Source organism: Leopardus geoffroyi, chromosome B2, assembly GCF_018350155.1.
Source record: "Leopardus geoffroyi isolate Oge1 chromosome B2, O.geoffroyi_Oge1_pat1.0, whole genome shotgun sequence".
Lineage (NCBI taxonomy): Eukaryota > Metazoa > Chordata > Mammalia > Carnivora > Felidae > Leopardus > Leopardus geoffroyi.
The window spans coordinates 134,931,299-134,951,760 of NC_059332.1; the positions used below are offsets into that span (position 1 = coordinate 134,931,299).

At 53.2% G+C, this 20,462-nt stretch overlaps 1 protein-coding gene across 1 annotated transcript in view; it reads right to left on the reverse strand.

Annotated features, from left to right (window-relative positions):
• Positions 1-696: 696 nt before the first annotated feature.
• The window catches only part of ZC3H12D (zinc finger CCCH-type containing 12D), a 33,155-nt gene continuing 13,389 nt past the window's right edge, over positions 697-20,462 (reverse strand). Inside the window, exons 3-6 of the mRNA XM_045499986.1 lie at positions 13,481-13,620; positions 8,009-8,243; positions 4,628-4,734; positions 697-3,478 (exon numbers count right to left, since the gene is read on the reverse strand). Of these exons, the coding sequence (XP_045355942.1) occupies positions 2,694-3,478; positions 4,628-4,734; positions 8,009-8,243; positions 13,481-13,620 (1,267 nt within the window). The 3' untranslated portion in view covers positions 697-2,693. The remainder of the gene's footprint in view (positions 3,479-4,627; positions 4,735-8,008; positions 8,244-13,480; positions 13,621-20,462) is intronic.

The window sequence follows — 20,462 nt, forward strand, 5'->3', positions numbered from 1 at the left end:
TGATTCCCAGTAATTGTTCCATCTCCCAGAGCCCCCTCCCCCATCACCCATTCCTCAATGCCTCTTCCCCTCCCCCCCACCACGCTCTTCTCCCCACAGGGACTGTTCTCCTAGAGAACGGAAGCTGTACCCGTGCCAGCGGGCAGTTGGCTCATTGTCCCCCACGTGAATTCTGTGTAAACTCCGGAGGGCTGGGATTCATTTTATCTGGAGCAAGGCTGATGTGAGTGGCTTCTCCTGCCTCTACCCCCTTAACCCCTGATATTCTGCAGTTTCTGCCGCAAACCGCCGCCCAGAGGCCTCTGGGAAAGCAGCCCCAGCAAAAGCACGGTATAGCAGCAGCCTCCTCAGATCTGAGCAATCAAGGATTCTGCTGCAGGTTTACACAGGAAGAACGGCTTTTATGAGACTGCTTTGTGGTTCTGTAACGAGGACTTTAAAAGTCTAGCGAACAGAGAAGCAACCTGTGTCCTTGGTAACCGCCGGCTGAACATCCAGCAAAGGCATGTTCTCACCTTGGGCCTCCCCTGGAAAAGGCGGATCCCAGCCTCCTCACCCCCAAGGGACGAAGAACACTAAATAAGGCAGCCACAACATCAGTTTTCACACCCACAATATTTGACGTGAAAACTTGGCCTAAGGGGAGAAGCCGCCATGGGAGAAAATGATATACAATTTGGTAACAGAGAGCCCAGGTGTGGATAAAAGTGATTTATTTTTGGATCACGGTGACAGTTATGCAACTAGGAACATTTCAGTCACCCATCCATCCATGCTTTGTGTCAAAAAAGACGTACCAAGAATTTGGAAAAAATTCCAAAGGGGATCACACTGAAAAGTGCTGTCTCTTCACCTGTTTTTGTGCTTGTCTTCATCACAGTGAACCAAACAAAATAGCTTTACAGCTTACTAAAACTCAAACTTGTCCTCAAAGGAAGCAGTTTAAACATCTCCAACTGTAAGTCAGCAAGGAGACGGCTCTACGTCAGGAGACAGACCCAAGAGACAAACACATAAAGTCGTCCTGTCAAAAGAAAGGAAAAAACAAAACAAAACACCACGAGCGAAATCCACTTTATCCAGGAAGGGTGGGGCCTCTTCAGGACTAAGTTCCCAAAATACTGAGACATAACTGTGGGTGCAGTTGTCCTCTTTGGGAAAGAAAAAAAGGTGACGAACAGATCAGGCTGGAGCCACTCTAAGAATCTGATTTAAAAAGACGAAAAGGGGGTGCCTGGGTGGCTCAGTCGGTTAAGCATCTAACTCTCGATCTCAGCTCAGGTCTTGATCTCAGGGTTGTGAGTTCAAGCCCCAAGTTAGGCTCTGCATGGGGCATGAAGCTTACTTAAAAAAAAAAAAAAAAAAAAAGGTCAAAGGGTCACAGGGAGACACAGCGTCACTGTACCTCCACTGGCGGCATTTACCATGAACTACAGGGCTAGAAGCAGACTCTCCCAGGGGTGCACCCTGCTCTGTGCCCACAACGCACGCCGCTGAACGATGCTCTGAGAAGAGTTTCCCTTTGCATTCGCCAGTCTGCAGGAAGCTTTTGGGGGATGGGAGCTGATTTTCCACTGGGAGGTGCCTCACATTCTCCCTGATGGCCAAGCCACCAAGGGTCCTCACGAACAAATGAGCTAAGACCTGCACATCTGGAATTGTAACCCAGAGTGAACGGGTGGATGCCCACCAGAGATGCCAGGGCCCCTGAGGACGCAGGGTCCACACCCCACAAGCACTGTCTCATGTCCTGTCCACTGCAAGCAGGTGGGTCCCTCCTCCCCAAAACTCAAAGCAGTAGCTGGCTGGAAGAAACAGCACTGGTGGAAGGCGGCGATAAACCCCCATGACTGAGGCTCATCCCAGCTCTTCACTGACCCACAAGTCCTGACTCACTGGGCCTTGACTCAGGAGTGAGGTGTGACTTAGAAGGCTCAACCAGTTGAGGATCTGTGCTCTGCCCTCAAGACAATGGGCCCCTGCCCCACCTCCAACCACACAGAGTGACAAGCGGACCCACCCATCAAGGCTAGAATTCTAGGTTCCTCTCATGAGGTAAGAAACAGCTGATATGAAACCCATCAGATGCCAAGACCTCCACCAGTCAACTGACTACGTATTTCAGATGTCACGTGATGCAATAAAAGCCAAGGCCACTTACTAGGATTTTTCAAACTTTTGCCCATGACCCACGTTAAGTTTGCACGGCTATCAAGGGCACACACGTGCACACACGTGTAGCTAACATACAAGAGTTTCATACTTAGCTTGGTCATGTGGCCTGTGCTCTGAGATTTCCGACACCACTCCTTCTGGTGTGACCCACTAAATTGACGTTGTGACCCACTCGTGGATCCCAAATGCAGCTTGACAAAACAGCCATGCAGTGTTCTGGACAAACCCCTGGAGCCGTCATGGGACCTTCTAGTCTTCCAGACACAGGAGGTCACTCCCTCCATGGATGTGGCCAGCCTTATTCTGCAGGACACGGACCTCCAGCAGCAAGCCCTGCAGTGTCAGTGAGGGTCATCAAGTGCCACCATGGGTGCTGCTGAGGGTGAGGAAGCCGGCTTCCCTGACCTTCTTGAAAGAAAAGAGGGCTGCAGGGTGGCTCGCCCCAGGGGCAGGCTGACCACCTGCCCTGACCAAGCGGCAAGGCAAGATCGGGACTTCCGGTGGCTTGGACGACTTCTTTAGGATTTCCCCACGGGAGCCCCAGACGTCTGGAATCTCTGGATGAGAAGGATGAGCCGGGTGACGTCGGAGAGCGCCGGGAACAGGGCCATGACGCTGTCCACCTGGTGGGGCGGGAAGATGCTGCACAGCGCGATGCGCGCCCGGGCACGCGCGTCCACCTCGCCGGGAGCGGAGGGAAGCGGGGACCCCGAAGGTCCCCCGAAGGCGCCGTCGCCCCAGCCACGTTCCGCCCAGGCCGAGCGGCCCGGGAACCGGCCGGTCCCTTGTTGGAGGGCCCGCGGCTCGGCGGGCCTCCTGCGCTGGGGGAGATCACTGTGCGGGGCCCCGGGGCCGTGGCCCCCCCTCGGCCCGACCTGGGGGCTCAGCAGGCCGGGCAGGGCTCCCGGGGACGCCGAGGCCCCCGGCGCCCCCCAGTCCGGACGGCGCGGCCGGGGCGCGAGGCCGGCGTCCCGAGGGGGCGCCCCGAGGGGCCCGGGGTCGTCGCTGAAGGCGAGGCGCGAGAAGCCGCCTTCGAGCGCGGCCACGTCGGCCGTCCGCCGCGCGGGGTGCAGGCTGCGCACGCCGGGCTCCGGGGGCCCCGGCCAGGCCGCGGCGGGAGCACCCCCAGCGCCGCCCTGCTCCTCCCGGGCCGCCCGCGCGCTCCTCCGTCGCTCCGCCTCGGCGCCCGCGCCCCGCCAGGCCCGCGTTTGCGCGCGAAGCTCGTCGGCCACCGCCAGCTGCGCCAAGTGCGGCCTCTCGGGGTGGTAGAACTTGCACTTGACGCCGTAGGTGCATTTCTTGCCTGGGAGGGAAGGGGCAAGGGGGAGAGGGCGGGTGAGACCTCGGGTAGGAGAGGCTGTGTGGGGGTTGTGGTCGGCACCCGGCCCTTCTCCTTGGAGACTCCTCGGGCCCCCTTCAGGAGTCTCACGATTGGGGCTGGACCAGGAGGGGAGGAGGGGAGAAAGTGTCCTGGGGCCGGATTAGATGGGTGAGGGTGCAGTACCCACGCCCTTGGTGTAGGGCGCTGGACCCAGTAATCTCAGTGCCAGGCCGGGAGATTGTCCGTATGGGAGCTCCTTTCGACCAGGGACTGAAAGCAAACCTCTAGATCCAATGACCTTCGGCCTCCACTTCCCCAGGGAACCCTGTGGATGGGGCCACCCTTGTGGAGAGGGTGGGGAGCGGGTGCGCCCCGCACAGGATTGCACGTCCAGTCTGCCTCAGTTTCCACCGTTGGCCTCATCGCCTGTGCTGATCATTGCCCTCCCCAACAGGCTGTTCTAACAGAGGTGATCAAGCAGTTTATCGCCCAGACCTGGACACTTCTGAGAGTGCACGGGAGCAAGGTGAACCAACGTGAATGTGTGTGTGGTCACCTTAACTCGAACAAGAAATGACTTTGAATATGACTTTGAACTTCTTTGGACACGAAAAATAAGCCCTGGCGGCATTAAACGAACAAATGAACTTGCCAAAGCAAGTTAGCGAAAGAGTTGGCTAGAAGTGCTCTGGGATAAAAAGCCTTAATTCTTAATGGATAGCATTGACGAAGGCCATGAAGGTCCAGGGGTGGAGGGCTGGTGGAGGCTGGAGGGAGGGGTGGAGGGATGCAGACAGACGCGGCAGAGTGCAAGGGGGAGGGACTGAGAAGGAGGAGCTTGGGGGTACACACGGATACAGCTTTGCCCTGTGTGGGACCCCCGCATCCGGCCCTCACAGACACTCCCATGCAACAGTCACCCAGGATGTCAGTTCATCCTTATAACAACCTTGCCAGCAAGTGCCGTCCAGAGAGGTTAAACGATCTCTCCGATGTCACACAGCCAGTTAGGAGCAGAACCCAGGCAAGAACCCAGGCTGCTGACGAGCAGGCCAGCGCTTCTGACTGCGCCCTGTGCCGCCCTCCCACGAGACCTGAACCGGGATCGCGAGGCATGGGGGTGCCACCCACCGTACGGACAGTGCTGCCAGGATGGCTCTGGGGGCTTGGGCTTCCTGCTCAGGAAGTTGCTCAGGGTGGGTCCCCGGCGGCCCAAGGGGTCATCGGGAGGCATGAACCTGTAAAACAAGCACAGGGGGGCAACTGCTAGACCCACAGAAACTCACCACCAGCACCTGCATGGGGAGCAGGCCCCAGCCAGCCGGGCGAGAGAATGGGCGCAGCAGGCACGGCCGGCCTTGGGCGGGGCTCACCATCCAGGGCTTCCCCCCCCCCCCCCCCCCCCCGCCCAGGGCTATGTAGCATTTGAAAGCAGCACAGCCCTCCCTTCTCACGGAACCCATGAGCGGAGAGCACGGCTCTCAGGAGAGCAGCCTCGGACCTCTCCCGAGAGTGTGTCCAGCAAGGGCTGCAATCACCCGGCAACGCCTTTAAAACTGCAGGCTCCTGGCTTCGCACCAGACCTGCTTCATCAGACTCTCAGGTGGTTCAGGAATCTGCCTTTTAACAACTTCCCAGGTGATTTTTATGCCCTGAAATTGAAGCGTAATCCCTCTAGGGTTCCCCTGGGCCCCGGGTCCGAAAGTGACCCTGTGCTGCTTCCTCACTGTCCAGACCTCCCCGGGGCTGCAAACAGCCCTCGTCCTGCGGGCTCCCTTACTCGGATCTTCTGTGTTGCCCCACAGCTCTGGACATATACAGGTGGGGGATAAATATTAATACGGTTTGAAATGCCAGCCAGTGAGCCGGTGAAGAAGCAGGTGCAGCCGGCACACAGAGCCTCAGTGCAGGTCCTTTTGGAACCCCGGGGAGCTCTGGGTTTGGTCTCAGCTTCCGGGGCTGCCTGACCCCGGCCCCGTTCTCTGATACCCTCCTGCCCCCTGTCTGCCCCTTCCCATCTCCCTGGAATTAAGCCTCACAAGGAAGGGAATGCATCCTCAGTGTGCCCACAGCTCAGAGGGGAACACATTCCTTAGGAGGAAAACGCCCTTCATTTAGGGCCATCCACTTTTTTATGTGAATACTTTCGTTCCCAGGAGGCATTTCCAGGTCATACAAAGGTTCCACTAGAGGGGTTGTGGTTCCTAAGTGGGGGGCTGTTTTCAGGGGTTGGTGTCCCTCTGAGAGTCCAGGGTCATACTGAGTCCCACCATGCAGACCACGTACCCTAGGCCAGCCCAGAACTGGGCAATCGCTGGTCCCAGGCAGCCTCCGTGGCTCAGATCCCAGCTACACAGCCGGCTTCTCAGAATTGGGCCCTGACCAAGAATCTGGGGAGCCGCCCGCTGCGGTTATTAGAGGTTCCCAAAGGCTTTGCCTCCTGCTCTCTGCTAGGCCTTGGCCGCGGCGAGCTGGGCCAAGAGGGCCCTATGGACGTGCCCAGGGCACTGGGGCAGGCGTCCTCACCCACAGGCAGGCAGGGAGGCTCTGCCTTCTGGCAGCTGGGGGACCTTCTGGCAGGCCCTTAGCAGAGGCCGGTGCGTCAAAAGGACTTGGCCTTGGCCCCAGGCTGTGGCCAGGCCAAAGGCAGCCATGATCCATCAGACTTCAGTGAGGATTTTCTGGAACCGACAGTCACCAGACTTTCCAGACTTCTCCAGGCCTGAGCTGGATAGAGGGAGCTGCTGGCCTTGAGTATATGGAAATGGCCATGGAGGCTCCTGGGGCCGGGGAGCAGGTAGCTAGCTGCTTGCAAGCCTCTGCTCTGGGGCTTAGGAGGGCAGTAGTAGGGGCACAGTGCCCTCTAGAGGCACCACGTCCTGGCGTGGCCTGAAAGTAAGTGCTACTCTTAGGTACAGTTAGGTACTCTTCGGGGTACATTTCTCCCTACTCCTCAGAACCATCTCAAACATAAATATGATTCATCCAGGTATGGTTCATTCAAGGTGAGGGACATTTAGTTCAGTGACAGGGATTTCCCCCATGACAAACAGCCCGTAAATGACGGAGCCTCCACTGGAAACCTCATCTGCTGCCTCCAAAGCTCTAGCTCTTTCCAGAACACCACACTGCCTCCTGGGCTTCAAGGTCAGGAACGGGCCTGCCGCGCCCAAGTGGCCTGACCCAGCCGACCTGTCACCTCTCTCCCTTCCCCAGGACCGCAGCCATTCGCTTGACTGATTCACTCACTCACTCACTTGCCACCTACAACTAGTTCTTGAGTGCCTGTGATGGGCCATGGCAGACAAGGCACATACAGCCCCTGTCGTCACAGAGCTGGGAGTTTCTCTTAAACCATATTTCTAAAGGCCAGTCCAAGAGCCCAGAATGAGGGTCAAGCTATCACTGCCTGGAACAGAAAGCGAAGTGAGAGTGATATCCCAGCATGCTCTACCCTCTGCACCCTGCCTCCCCACCCCACCCCCGCTAGTCTCAGACCCATGGCCACCTTGCCAGACCCCTAGCCTTTGCCCTCAGCGTGCCTGACGACATCCGCACTGCTCCCTCCCCACCTTAGCTCTGTCCAGGGGCCCTTGCCCAGCACCTGCTAACGGGTTTGTGCCTTGTGTCCATGACATTGCCCTCCCCCAGCTAGAGCTGGTTGGTTCAGGGTGGACCTGACCCAGGGGAACCAACCTAGGGGACAGAAGAACCAACTCGACGCTCTTGAAAATTGCAACCAACAACAGGTATTGCGATGGACTCAGTTCCAAGTTCTTCTCAACCCCCCGAAAAAGATGACTCCCGTATGTAATTCAAAACTTAAAAAAAAAGGACGTGAACGTAAAACAAGTGAAGGGAAGTGCAACAAAGTTCCGATTTTCCCCAGGATGGCTGTTTCAGTGCTCTTACCTGTAGTAAATGCTTTAAAAATAAAAGCAACAAGGGGCACCTGGGTGGCTCTTGATTCCAGCTCAGGTCACGATCTCACGGTTCGTGAGTTCGAGCCTCTCATCGGGCTCTGTGCTGACAATGCGGAGCCTGCTTGGGATTCTCTGTATCCCTCTCTCTCTCTCTCTCTCTGCCCTTCCCCCATGTGCACTCTCTCAAAAATAAGCAAACATTTAAAATAATAAATAAATAAAAATAAAAGCAACAAGTTGATGGTGCCCCAAGCTCGAGCTTGGCCCACCTGTGGGGCAATTCTTTGCCAGGTCAACCACATGTGGGCATGGGAACAGAAAGGTCACGGACAATTGGGACAAAACAGCCCTGCTGAGGAATCGTGATCGCGATGGAGAGGAGACCCAGAGGGACTGAGAGAGCCTCTACGGACCCCGGGGGAGAGAGCAGGTGACTTCCAGTGGGCTCTGTCTCCAGGACTGGGTGTCCTTTGCTTTGGTACGGTGTGCCCATGACGGCAAGCCCCGCTGGGCTTAGGCTATATGGACTGGCTTTCTGCCAGTCACCCCAGCCCCCCGCCATGCCAGGACCCCCTGTGCCACCACGTACCGATCGTTGACAAAGGAGAACATGAGCAGCCTCTGCTCGATGAACCACTTCCACTCGGGGTTCTCGCTCTGGAGGTCGCGGTAGTTGTCGTTGGAGACGATGACACCGTCCTGCTCGTAGGCCACCTTCACAATGTAGCGGTCATCGTAGCAGACCACCCGCTTGCCGTTCACCTTGCGGGACGGGGTATACACGAGCACCGCCTGCCTCTCCAGCTCCTCCAGCACGTGCTGCTCTGGGGGCCACAGGGCGGGCGGGAGACAGGATGTGGCGGCTTTCTGGGCGGGACCCCCGCCCCTAAAACCGTTCTCAGATCGCCCAGCCTGTGTGGCAGCTCAGGGATCCTCTCTGAGCCAACTCCTCCTCCCCCACCCCGTGGCCCAGCCTGGCACATGAGCAGGGAGGTCAAGAGAAATTTGCCAGCAGCTTGGGGTCAACAGGGCTCTTGGCTTCGGTCCCGAGAATGATACCCTACGAGGGGGAGTCACTTTAGAAAGGAGAGCAAAGCCATAGCTCTTGTCCTTTTGATGGTCACACGCCATAATACCCCTACCACAGCAGACACGAGAGGCCTTCTGGAGAAAGACATTCATAGTTTGACTGGAATCCTGGCAAAGCCTTAGAAGTTACTAGGAGACTTGCATCCACCTGGAAGGCTCCTGCCTGAGCCCGGAGCTCAGAGCCACTGTCCATCTTCCCCCATGGTACAGGAATCTGCTTGGGACACCCTTAGGACAGAGCACACCGTAACACAGCTCTGAGGGACACAAGGATGTACTAGGGACACTCTGGGATTCAGACCCTACGCCTGGGTTCTGGTCTCAGCTGTGGCTCCTCCCTCTCTGAACACCAGATTTTGCAACTAGTATAAAATGAGGTTAGCAATTCCTCCTGCTGTCTCAGTGTCTGTGAGTAGACTGGATAAGCTCGCGTGGGCGACAGCTTAGTATGCGGACTGGTGAGGAGGTGAACACCTGATATGCCACAAGGTCTCTTACAGGAGCTAAAACCCACATTCCCGGGAAGTCTACTCTTTGATCTTAGTTTTGCCTTTGGAGGCAGGCGAAAGAAAATCCCTTCTACTGTAACAGTTACTCAGAACTTGGAAGAACTTTAGCATATTCTTCACTCACTGTCTCTTCCCTCAAGTCTACATCCTTTCCTATATGACTTTTTGAAAGTCCATAATGCACATAAGGGCACCAAGGATAACTTTTAAAGTCACCTACGCAGCACTCCCATAGAGAACTACGACGTGGCCATGCTTTTGAGGTCCCCCGCGCCCCTCCCACTTTGCACGTCCTGCTGCCCCTTTGACGTAGCCCAATTTTTAGACTTCGTGTTTACAGTTCCCTTCCTTTCGTTTTTTATTTTTTTTAATTTAATGTTTTATTTAGTTTTGAGAGAGAAAGAGAGAGACAGCATGAGCAGGAGAGGGACAGAGCACAAACTGGGGGGAGGGACAGAGAGAGAGGGAGACACAGAATCCGAAGCAGGCTCCAGGCTCCAAGCCGTCAGCACAGAGCCCGATGCGGGGCTCGAACCCACTGACTGAGAGGTTATGACCTGAGCTGAAGTCGGACACTTAACCAGCTGAGCCACCCAGGCGCCCCTCCTTTCATTTTTAAATTTTTTTTTAATGTTTATTTATTTTTGAGACAGAGAGAGACAGAGCATGAACGGGGGAGGGGCAGAGAGAGGGAGACACAGAATCTGAAACAGGCTCCAGGCTCTGAGCTACATTTTTAAAAATACGTATGTATGCATCGTCCCAAAAGGACTATTTTTCGCGCGATTAGGAACCTCTAGACTTTACACACATGGAATCATACTGTGCATATTCTTGCGCGCTTACTTTCTTCCTGTAACATCGTGTGGGAGAGGTTCGGCCACGTCCCTGTGTTCCCCACTGTCAGTTCTGCACGTCAGTCTCCGGGGACAGGAGTACAAGGACTTCTCTAGGGAGTAACTCTAAGAGTGATATTGCTGAGTGGTAGGGAAAGGCACTTTCCAAGACAGTGCTGGATTGTTCTCCAAAGCAGTTCTATCAGCTGACTACCCAACACAGCATTCAAGAAGACCGTGTCAGGGCTTGGCTTTTCAGGTTTCTGAAATTTTGCCAATCTGGTGGGTGTACAGTGCCCTCTTATTGTGGTTTTCTTTTGCATTTCTTTGGGCACTAATGAGGTTGAGCGTCTTTTCATACGTTTATTGGCCATTTATGTCTTCTCTTCTGTGAAAGGCCCATTCATGCTGTAGTTCATCTTTCTGTTGGCCCTTTGTCTTTGTCTTATTAATTTGGAGAAGCTCTCTATAGATTCTGGACAGTAATCCTTCATCAGGAATGTGTGATCGCCTCTCCCAGTTTAAGGCTTGTCTTTTCATTTTTTGGTTTTTGTGGTATCCACTAATGAACAGAAGCTTTTATTTTAATGCAGTCAAATTTATGAATCTTTCCCCTGAAGCTTTGCACTTGTTGTGACTTGTTTTAAAATTCCTTCCCTACCCCAAAGTGATTTCCCTACCCTTTACCCATACTATATTTTTTTTTAATTATTTTTTAACATTTATTTATTTTTGAGACAGAGAGAGACAGAGCATGAACGGGGGAGGGGCAGAGAGAGAGGGAGACACAGAATCGGAAGCAGGCTCCAGGCTCTGAGCCATCAGCCCAGAGCCCAACGCAGGGCTCGAACTCACGGACCGCGAGATCGTGACCTGAGCTGAAGTCGGATGCCCAACCGACTGAGCCACTCAGGCGCCCCTACCCATACTATAGTTAAATATTACACAACTGTTGAGAGCCGCCATTCTCCATGTTCAGACTGTAAAGAATAATTTAGGGTAAGCAGTTCATGGTGGAGAAGTGAACACAAGTATTTATCCCGGCCTCCCTCTCATAATCCTATTGAAATGGCAGTAAAGAAGTACGAAACGGGGAGGGGATCCATAATCACATTAGACCACATGGGCCAGGGAACAGCAGCAAACCCAGGAAACCATACTAATCCCCCGGCACTTAGGGAGCCATAGCCCAGAACGTGGGTAGAAGGCTGAAGTAGATATGAGGCCATCCTTTCTGCAAAGGCCCAGAGTGTTCAGCAGACCTGTGGAGAGGAAGTGGGAAGTCTGCGGAAGTCAGGGTTAACTATCTGAAGGGCTACTCCTGGGGCAGGTGCATCTACCCTTTCCCTACCCTTACTGCTATAAGGAAAGTGAGATATCACTAGGAAGGAGGAGGTTCCCATGTGGCCTTTGACCTCCTGGAGTAAAGCCATCATGGGGCACTTTGCACTGTGCACCTGCCTGCCCCACGCAGGGTCTGCCCAAGTGAAATCTGCCGGTCTACACTGACGGTCAGTCAGCCCTGCCACTCCGGGAGAGATCCACATACTAGGAGAGAAGACGCAAGGAAATCACATAGAGGTGTATCTAACCGATCTGGCTCTTTGTTTGCAAATCAAAACTGACGACCAAACAAGTACTAGACCTTTGAGAAGACTTAACAGCACCCGCCCACACACGCACCCACACACACTCACACACACTCATACACACACACACGCAAACACACCCCCAAACTCCCACACCTACACACACCTACACATACACACCCCACACACACCTACACACACACACACACACACACACACACACACACACACCACAGAAATGAACAAAGGGAACTGACCCAAGAAAAATAAATAGGATTCACAGAACTTAAAGAGAACTTTTTAAAGTCTATATTACTATAGAAATAATTAAAGATATTTCATCCCTAAGACAAGGATATATATTTTTTAATGTTTATTTATTTTTGAGAAAGAGAGAGACAGAGCGTGAGTAGGGGGGGGCAGAGAGAGAGGGGGACACAGAATCCGAAGCAGGCTCCAGGCTCCGAGCTGTCAGCACAGAGCCTGATGCGGGGCTCAAACTTACACACTGCAAAATCATGACCTGAGCCAAAGTTGGACGCTTAACTGACTGAGCCACCCAGGCACCCCAAGAATATCTTTTCTTTTTAATTTGAGAGAGAGAGAGCATGCACATGCGATTGGTGGAAGTGGCAGAGGGACAGAGAGAGAGAATCTTAAGCAGGTTCCATGCTCAGCATGGAGCCCGATGCAGGGCTCGGTCCCACAACCCTGGGATCGTGACCTGAGCCGAAATCAAGAGTCAGACCCTCAACTGACCGAGCCACGCCAGTGCCCCAACAAGAATATCATTTTATTTAAAAAATAAAGACAGAGAATCTGAAAGAGAAGAAGCAGCAATTAGAAACCATTGGTAGAATTAAAAACAACACCAAAAACTTTTGGTTAAAAGGCTGAAAGAAAAAATCAAAGATGGAGAGCCTGAGTGGCTCAGTCAGTTAAGCATCTGACTTTGGCTCAGGTCGTGATCTCTCGGTTCATGAGTTCAAGCCCCACGTCAGGCTCTGTGTTGACAACTGGATCCTGGAGCCTGCTTCAGATTCTGTGTCTCCCCCTGTCTCTGCTCCTCTCATGCTCTGTCTCTGCCTCTTGACAATAAATAAATGTTAAAAAGATTTTTTAAAAAATCAAAGAAATCTCCCAGAATCGCCAGGAGGTCAGCCCCACCATCACTGAAGAAACAACGCCAACAGCGGCTTAGTGTCTGACTTCTAGTAATGAGAAAGCCAAACAAAAACAAGCAAACAACACCCTGTTTATTGAAACCACCTGCTCTATTATTTGTAGCTTAAAATATTCCTAGCTGATATAAGAATTAAAAATAAAGAATTCCCTGGGCCTTAGTTTTCTTTTTTTTAATTATTATTGTTATTTTTTAAATCAGTTTGTTTTATGGTCAATGAGTTTAACATTTATTTATTGTTAGGAGACAGAGAAAGACCGAGCACTGGGAGGGGCAGAGAGAGGGAGAGACATAACCTGAAGCAGGCTCCAGGATCTGAGCTGTCAGCACAGAGCCTGACGTGGGGCTCGAACCCATGAACCTCAAGATCATGACCTGAGCCAAAGTCAGATGCATAACCGACCGAGCCACCCAAGTATCCTTCCTTTTTTTTTTTAATGAAGAGATTGGACAAGGTATAAAGTAAATAAATATCATTGAACCAAATGAATGTCTCTTTCAGATCCTATATTCTGTTAGGGGCAGGATGCAGATCCAATCTCTGCAGAGTGTTAAAATTTGTATGACACAATCATTTGGGGGACTTAATCATTCACACTAGAAGACAAAATAAGTAGTTTATTCATCTATTCAACAACTATTTATTGAGCACCTACTATATGCCAACTATATATTGAGCACCTATGCTAGGTGCTAGGGCTATGGCAGTGAATATTCATAGTGTTCCCATGGAGCTTACAGTGCGGTGACAAACACAGACATTATCAAACAAATAGCTAATTGACTATAATTGCCACAAGAACTACCAAGGAAAGGTGTAGAGTACCTCTTGAGCATATATCTGCTCCAGCATACCTCTAATAGGGGTATCAGATCTTGGTGGGTCTTTCCTCCAGGATGGAACAAAAACTTTGATGTAGGCGTGTCCTCTGTCCCTGAACCAGTCCACAGCCAGCTGGATTCCCCGGCAAGAGAAGGCTTCTTTATTTCCATGGCTACGATGGGAAAACAAAGAAATCTGTAGAGTCACGGAAAAGGTTTCTGAAGAGTGATTTCCCCTGGGAATATCCTGAATCACAGGCTCATAATCAAAGGGAATCAGGCAAATCTGCATTTGAAAAATAGTTCATTCTCGGCAAAAAATGGATCCTTTAACTGGCACTATCGCGGCTTGCGATAGTATGTGTATAGAGGGTCTTGGGCTCCTGGGGAAGTGCACCCCAAGGATTAGTAGACACGATCCCCTTTTTCCCTGCAGCTATAAGGATCAACATAAGACGGAGGAGAGTAGCCATCTGCAGAATACTCTTACCCTAAGAGAGGGCTGTGTATGTGTTGTGGGGCTTCCCAAGGAAGGAGGCCAAGGTGCCCCAGAAATTCCACTGAATCATCAGGAAGTAGAGAGCAGGGGAGAGAAGGCCCAAGACCAGGCAGGGCCTGGCGTGCCTTACTGAAGACTCTTTTTTTTTTTCTTTTCTTTTTAATTTAATTTAATTTATTTGAGAGAGAGAGAGTGCAAGCAGGGGAGGGGCAGAGAGAAAGGCAGAGAGAGAGAATCCCAAGCCGGCTCTGCACTGTCAGTGTGGAACCCAGTGTGGGGCTCGAACCCACAAACTGTGAGATCATGACCTGAGCCAAAACCAAGGGTCTGAGGCTTAACCCACTGAGCCACCCAGGTGGCCCAAACTCTTCTCCTAAAAGGAATGAGAAGCCATAGCAGGATTTGAAGATGGGGGGTATATGTGCTGTGCTGTGATACGATCCAATGTATGTTTCTAAAAGCTCAATCTGGCAACGCAGAGGACAGTAAATTGGAAGGGAGCAAGGTGGGGGTGAGATACCCAGTTAAGAAGCTGTCACTGTCATCAAAGCAAAACTGGATGGTGACTGGGACCGAGTGGGTGGTGGTGGATAAGGGAGAAGGGTAGGTGAACCCGAGAGATGAAGGGAGAATCTCCAGAATGTGGTGACTGGTTGGATCCAGGGCGATAGAGAAGAAGGCATTGAGGAGGCTTTCAGATCTCTGGCTCTTGTGTGGCTGGTGGGCTCCTCCTTGAGACGGGGAGTCCTGGGGGAGGACAGGGTGTAGAGGGAAAGACCGCGGGTTTTGTCATGGACACATACTGAGCTGGAGGAGCCCCTGTAGGTGGACATGCTGAGTTCCAGAAGAGAGTTCTGGGTGACGAAACGTGTAGGGCATCTGTGCTTACACAGCACTGGAAGCCAGAGAATTGCCTGATTGCCGGGAGGGAGTGAGGGGCCCGGGAGACGGGTCTGGGGGAGCTCTGGAACTCAGAGCTGGTTTCGGCAGGGGTGGGGCAATCTCACAGGAGAGACGGAAAGGATCTCTCGGGCCAATAGGAAGCAAACCAGGAGTGCCACGCTGTGGAAGCCATGGGAAGGAGGCATTCGCTGCTGCTCGAGGAACCCATGAAGGCTGAAAACATCCCTGAGGACGAGTCTGTGCAGGTCAGTGGTGTTTGGCCGGCGAAGGAGACGAGCGGATAGACGAGATCATGAGATCGCAGAATCAGTCGGACTTCGCCCCGGGTGCGATACAGCCTGGCCTCTGCTTCCAGCCCAGCCACACGCCCAGCCTGCAGCACTTTGTCCTGGCCAGCCACCTTCCCCGCTCCCACCGCAGGACCTTTGAACCAGCTGTTTCGTCTCCTCTCAGCCCGGTCCACGACTCCTTCTCCTGCGGATCTCAGCTTCATCTATCTCTACTTCCTCAGGAAAGCATCCCTGCCCTCTGGTCCCCCTCCGATTCCCCTATTACGAGTCCTCACGGCACATGCTGCTTCTGCCTGGCCCTAATCTCAGCCAAATGATTACACACACCTATAGGATGAACAGGTCTCCCCCTCTTTAACTCACAAGCTCCTTTTGCTCTCCATTGAATTCCCAGCACCCACATGGCGCCTGATGATCGGTAAGGGGACAGTAAAAATGTGTCGAATGCATGAAGGGCTGAGAAGACACAGGTCCTGTGAGCCACCGGAGGGGGAACGGCCCAGGCAAGGGGGAAGAACTGGGTGGAAAGACAACGCGAAAGGCTCACTGTGTCTAGGGACCAAAGACACAACAGATGACTGGGGCAGGGAGAGGGAGCAAAGGGGAGAGTTGAGAGTTCACAGAGAGCCCAGGGCACCATGACAGCCTCTGTTGAGAAGCCTGGCCCGCAGCAGCCGGCCCACCGCCCACGTCCAGACAAGGACGACACTAAATTTCCATGCTATGCTTTCTCTTGTGTGTGTGGCCTCTCCTGCTATTTTCTCAGAGGGGATCAGGGTAGGCCCAAGAGAAGAAGGCAGGCTTTGGAAACACCAGTCAGTAGTCTTGAAAGTCAGGCTTTGTGGACATACACGAGAACTCTAAATTGCTCTGACTCCAGTAACGTGTCGGGAACCAGGCCTTGAGTCCTACACCCATAGTGTCTTTCAGTTTAGAGAAAATAGTCCTTGGGCCCCTGAGGCCAAGCTGTGAGCGTTATGCAAACAGTAAGGAGAAAATATCAATGTCTGTGGTGCAAAGAAAGGAAGCGGAACCAGTCCCTCTGCCCCAGAGGAAGAGGGAGAAAGAAAGGAGAGGGAGGGAGAAAGAGGAGGGCGTTCACAGGGTCCTTGCCCATGCACCCCCCACCCCTGCTTCGCCCACCAGCCAGAAGGGGAGGAGAAAGTATAGAAACATCAGGATGGGTGTGAAGAGGAGGCCAAAGGTCGGTCTCCCGGCACAGTGTTGGCAGGTCACAAGGCTCTTGGAGATCCTGGGTTCAGCAGGGCACAGTGTCCGCAGAGCCGCACGGCTGCCTCGGAGGAAGGGGGCAGATAGGTGAGCTGGAAGCGTCACCCTGGATCCCTCGCATGTCCCCAGGCCCAGGAGACTGTCGGAGGCCTAGGGAGGGACAAAGAGGCCCCTGTGAGGGGGGCAGGGCTGGAAGCCAGCATGGATCCCAAAAAGACCAGCGACCCTCCTACGTTGACCATTCTGGAAGCTAAGCCAGGTCAGACCAGCTGCTCCGTAGCAGAGCCCCGTGAGGGTCCCAGACCCCCCTCTCCCAGCCAACATCAGGTCTCAAAGCCCCCAGATGCCGTCTGGGAGAGGAGCGGGGGAGAGAGAGGAAACATGAACCCCAAGTCACCCAGAAGGCAGGAGACACCAAGGTATCACACACCGGTTAAGTTTAGGTTTGCCGCTCGCCACGACCTGAGCAAGTAGGGAAGAGACTGTATCTGTCTGAGAAAATAAGGTCTATTTTCTGCGCACACTGGAGCAGGAATATGAACAACTGCTGATACCCCACCCCACCCCCACTCCCAAACATGCCTCTGTCCGCGGTGACAAGTCTGTCCTCCGTTCTCAAGCAAACATCTCACCACCACCCTTCTTTTAAAAATGGCTTCTTGGGGAGCCTGGTTAAGCCTCTGATTCTCAATTTCGGCTCAGATCATGATCTCACAGTTCATGGGTTTGAGCCCCGTGTTGGGCTCTACGTTGACAGCTCAAAGCCTGCTTGGGATTCTCTCTCTGCTCCCAACCCCACTTATACTGTAAACAAACAAACAAACAAACAAACTTCAAAAAAATGGTTTCTTGAGTGCTCTCTTTCCTGTGACCACACATCTGTTTCTGTGACTACACACCTTTGCTGGGTGTGTGGGTGGAGGGAGCATGTTCGGTGATGAGGCTGAACCCAATTCCTCCGAGGAGGCAAAGGTGAGCAGGGCCACAGGTTCTGGTGACGATGGTCAGGACCACAGCCTGAAGTGGCCCTGGCTGGGGGCTTGTAGAGGGGAAGGGATTGGCAGTTCAGCAGTTCAGGAAGAGAAAAACTGAGGAATGGGGCTACCATGAGCTTCATGCAGCAAAATCCAGCAAAATCCATGCAGCCTCTCTGACCCCAGACTCCAAGATGGCAGCCCCTCAGCCAAGAGTTTCCAAAGGGCAGTAAATACGATTAAGACCAGAAGAAGCTGGAACAAACATACATCTGCCCATAGCCCTCCTTCCCTCCCTAAGCAGTGCTCTCCTCTCCAGCTTTGACTCCAGGCAAGGGAAGTCAGGGGCTGACCCCTAGAATCACTAAACTGACGTCTCTGGAATGGAGGGTTTTCATTCAGGTCTATTGTTTTGCAGGACCGGATTCCCACACGCTCCACCCCAACCTCCCTTCTGAGCCTTCTGGTCTCTTTTGAGATGTGAGGATTGTTACCGTTCGATCCTTGCCACATTTTTTTTTTTTTTTACCAAACTTTGAGGTTGGTAAAAACCTCATAACCCCATTATGGCTGCCATATTTCTGACCACAGAGAGCCCTGGGCCATGGCAGGATTGAAGCCACACTCAGGGACCACCTTCTCACCACGGAGGGGTCTGTCCCTAGTTGTCTGCAGAGCTCCCAGTCAGGCAAGAAAGCACTCGCGGTCACCCTGGGTCCACACCCCTCGGCACACAGAGGTAAATGCATAAGCCCAAAGCATTTATTTATCTGTGCATCCCTCCACTTACTCAACGTCAATTTACGAACATCTTCAGTGAGGCTCTGTGCTGGGTCCTCAGAGACATACCTTGTTCCTGCTTCTTGGAGCTCATTTTTAATATTTGTAGAGTCCCGTGTCCCAGGCCACTTTGCACTTTGCGCTTCAATCATTGCAACGAGCCCCCGAGGAAGTGACCTTCTTCTGACTGCACCCTTGAGGAAACTAAAGCGAAGACAGGTGCCCACCTGGCTGGTCCAGGGGCAGGTCTCAGAGCCTGATCTGTTGGGTTGCAAACTCCTTCTCCCCCATCTCTTATCCCATTTATTCCTGCCCCTCCCTGGTCTCTCCCCTGACACCCAGACAGGTTAAGTCGTCTGCTGTTAAAATGCTGGAGTTTGGGGAGGGCCCTTGGGCTTCTTAACAGTCACTGTGAACCAGCTCATCACCGAGAGCTGAGAGCCAGGCCCTGGGAAAAGGAGACAGAAGCGGTAGGTTTTGGATAAAGGGAGGGTGGTAAGGGGAAGTGGGTTGGTGCCCGAGGCAAACTTGGCCTGCGGGACAATTACGCCCGGGACGCCCACAGTCAGCATGGCCATTTGCAGCAAGTTGGACCAAGTACATTGAGTGGACCATCACTGTATCATTGACTATTGCCCAGGAGGTGTCTGCAGAAGTTAGCGACCCGTAGAACGGTGCCCGGGCGAGCAAGGTGGTGCTTTGCCGGGGGGGGGGGGGGGGGGGGGGGGGAGGGAAGGAAAGGAAAAGATGCTTCCTTCAGGGCAGGAGGTGCAAAGCACACCCCTCTTTCCACTCTGTTTCTTTTTGGGGGTTACATTGCAAATACTTGGAGTTTTATCCCTTTCTTTCACCAAGAGATCTCTCCCCAGCTCAGGGCGGGGGGGGGGTGCAGAAAGAGAGGGTGTGCCTTCATCGCAGAGAGGGAGAAACAGGTGAAGACCGAGGTAGGAGCCCAAAGCCAGCATCGGCCAGAGTCCACTCAGGGACTCAGGAGGAGGTTTGACCCCCAGCCCAGGAGTGCCTCCTCCACGAACAGCCCACTGAAGGGGGCTGATGAGACGCCCCCCCCCCCCCCATTGCAGGCCTGAGCTCCTGTCACTGAAGGTTGGTTACTCCAGAATAAGCCAGATTCCGTTGAAGTTTCTGAGAGCTTAGAAATGTAAATGGCGACCCAGACAAAAGGCCCTGGCACGCCAACTTGGGGACTCATTTAAGTAAAACCCTTGTCTGGGCAGCAAGAGGATGTGAAATTATCAGGTGGTTTTCCCCCAAGCTGAAGTCCTTCCAAATCATTCTTTTCCTAAATTTGCCTACAGAACGCACCACGCAGTGGGCTCCTGAGAGTTTGTCGGGCAGGCAAATACGGGCACGTGTGCCGTGAAAGCCACCTTCTTTGTCAAACCTGCCAGATGCTTTTAGCTCTTTCTTGAGCTCACACCCTCCTCTCTCATGGACACACACGGGAGCACACGCACAGGCATGCCCACACCCTTTGAAGGTGCACGGCTTGTGCTTGGAAATCACTCTGTGGGCAGCCAGCCCACCAGAGCCACCTTTCCATGCACATGTGATGCCCGGTGGGGGCGGTGGGGAGGGGGGGGGGGTTCCAGAAGGCTGGCAGCAGCAGAAAAGGCATCCTGGGGACCAGTCCTACAGAGATCACCTGGTGAGGGGGTCCAGCACATCCTGTGTGCAGCGGGCAAGTCGGGGCCCATCCCACTTGGGAAGGGCTCTGGTCAGCACAGGCAGGCTCTGGCCCCAGAATCAAATCCATGGGGTCAGGGGCTCCCACCCTGAGACACTTTGGAAGACTGGGCAGTGGGAAAACCAAAGATGCACGGTGCTAGAAGAAGTACAGGGCTTTGGAAAGAGCTCTGAAAGCAGAGCCTGGCATTCATTGCTCTGTGACCTGGGGCAAGTTACTTACTCTCTCTGAACCTCTGAAGAAGAAGAGAAATTCCTTTCTCAGAAAAATACATTTCTTTCTTTCATGCATGCGCAAAATAATCACCTCGAATCCTACAATGTTACCGATGGAAAGCCACTTAAGATCATCGTTGTTTAGTCCAACCTCTTCATCTTATAAACAAGGGCTCAAAAACATCACGTGACTCACTCTGAGGTCACACAGCTAGGGTACGGTCCAATACCTAAGCGCCCATCGCGTGTGGCCGTTTACATTTAACTTCAAATTAATTCAAAAGACACGAAATGTAAAATTCAGTTCCTTGGTCACAATAGCCACACTTCAAGCGCTCAGTAGCCCCATGTGTCAAGTGGCCATCGCTCATGGGCAGATAGGTCCAGAACTTTCCATCATCGAAGGGAGGTTTTAGTGG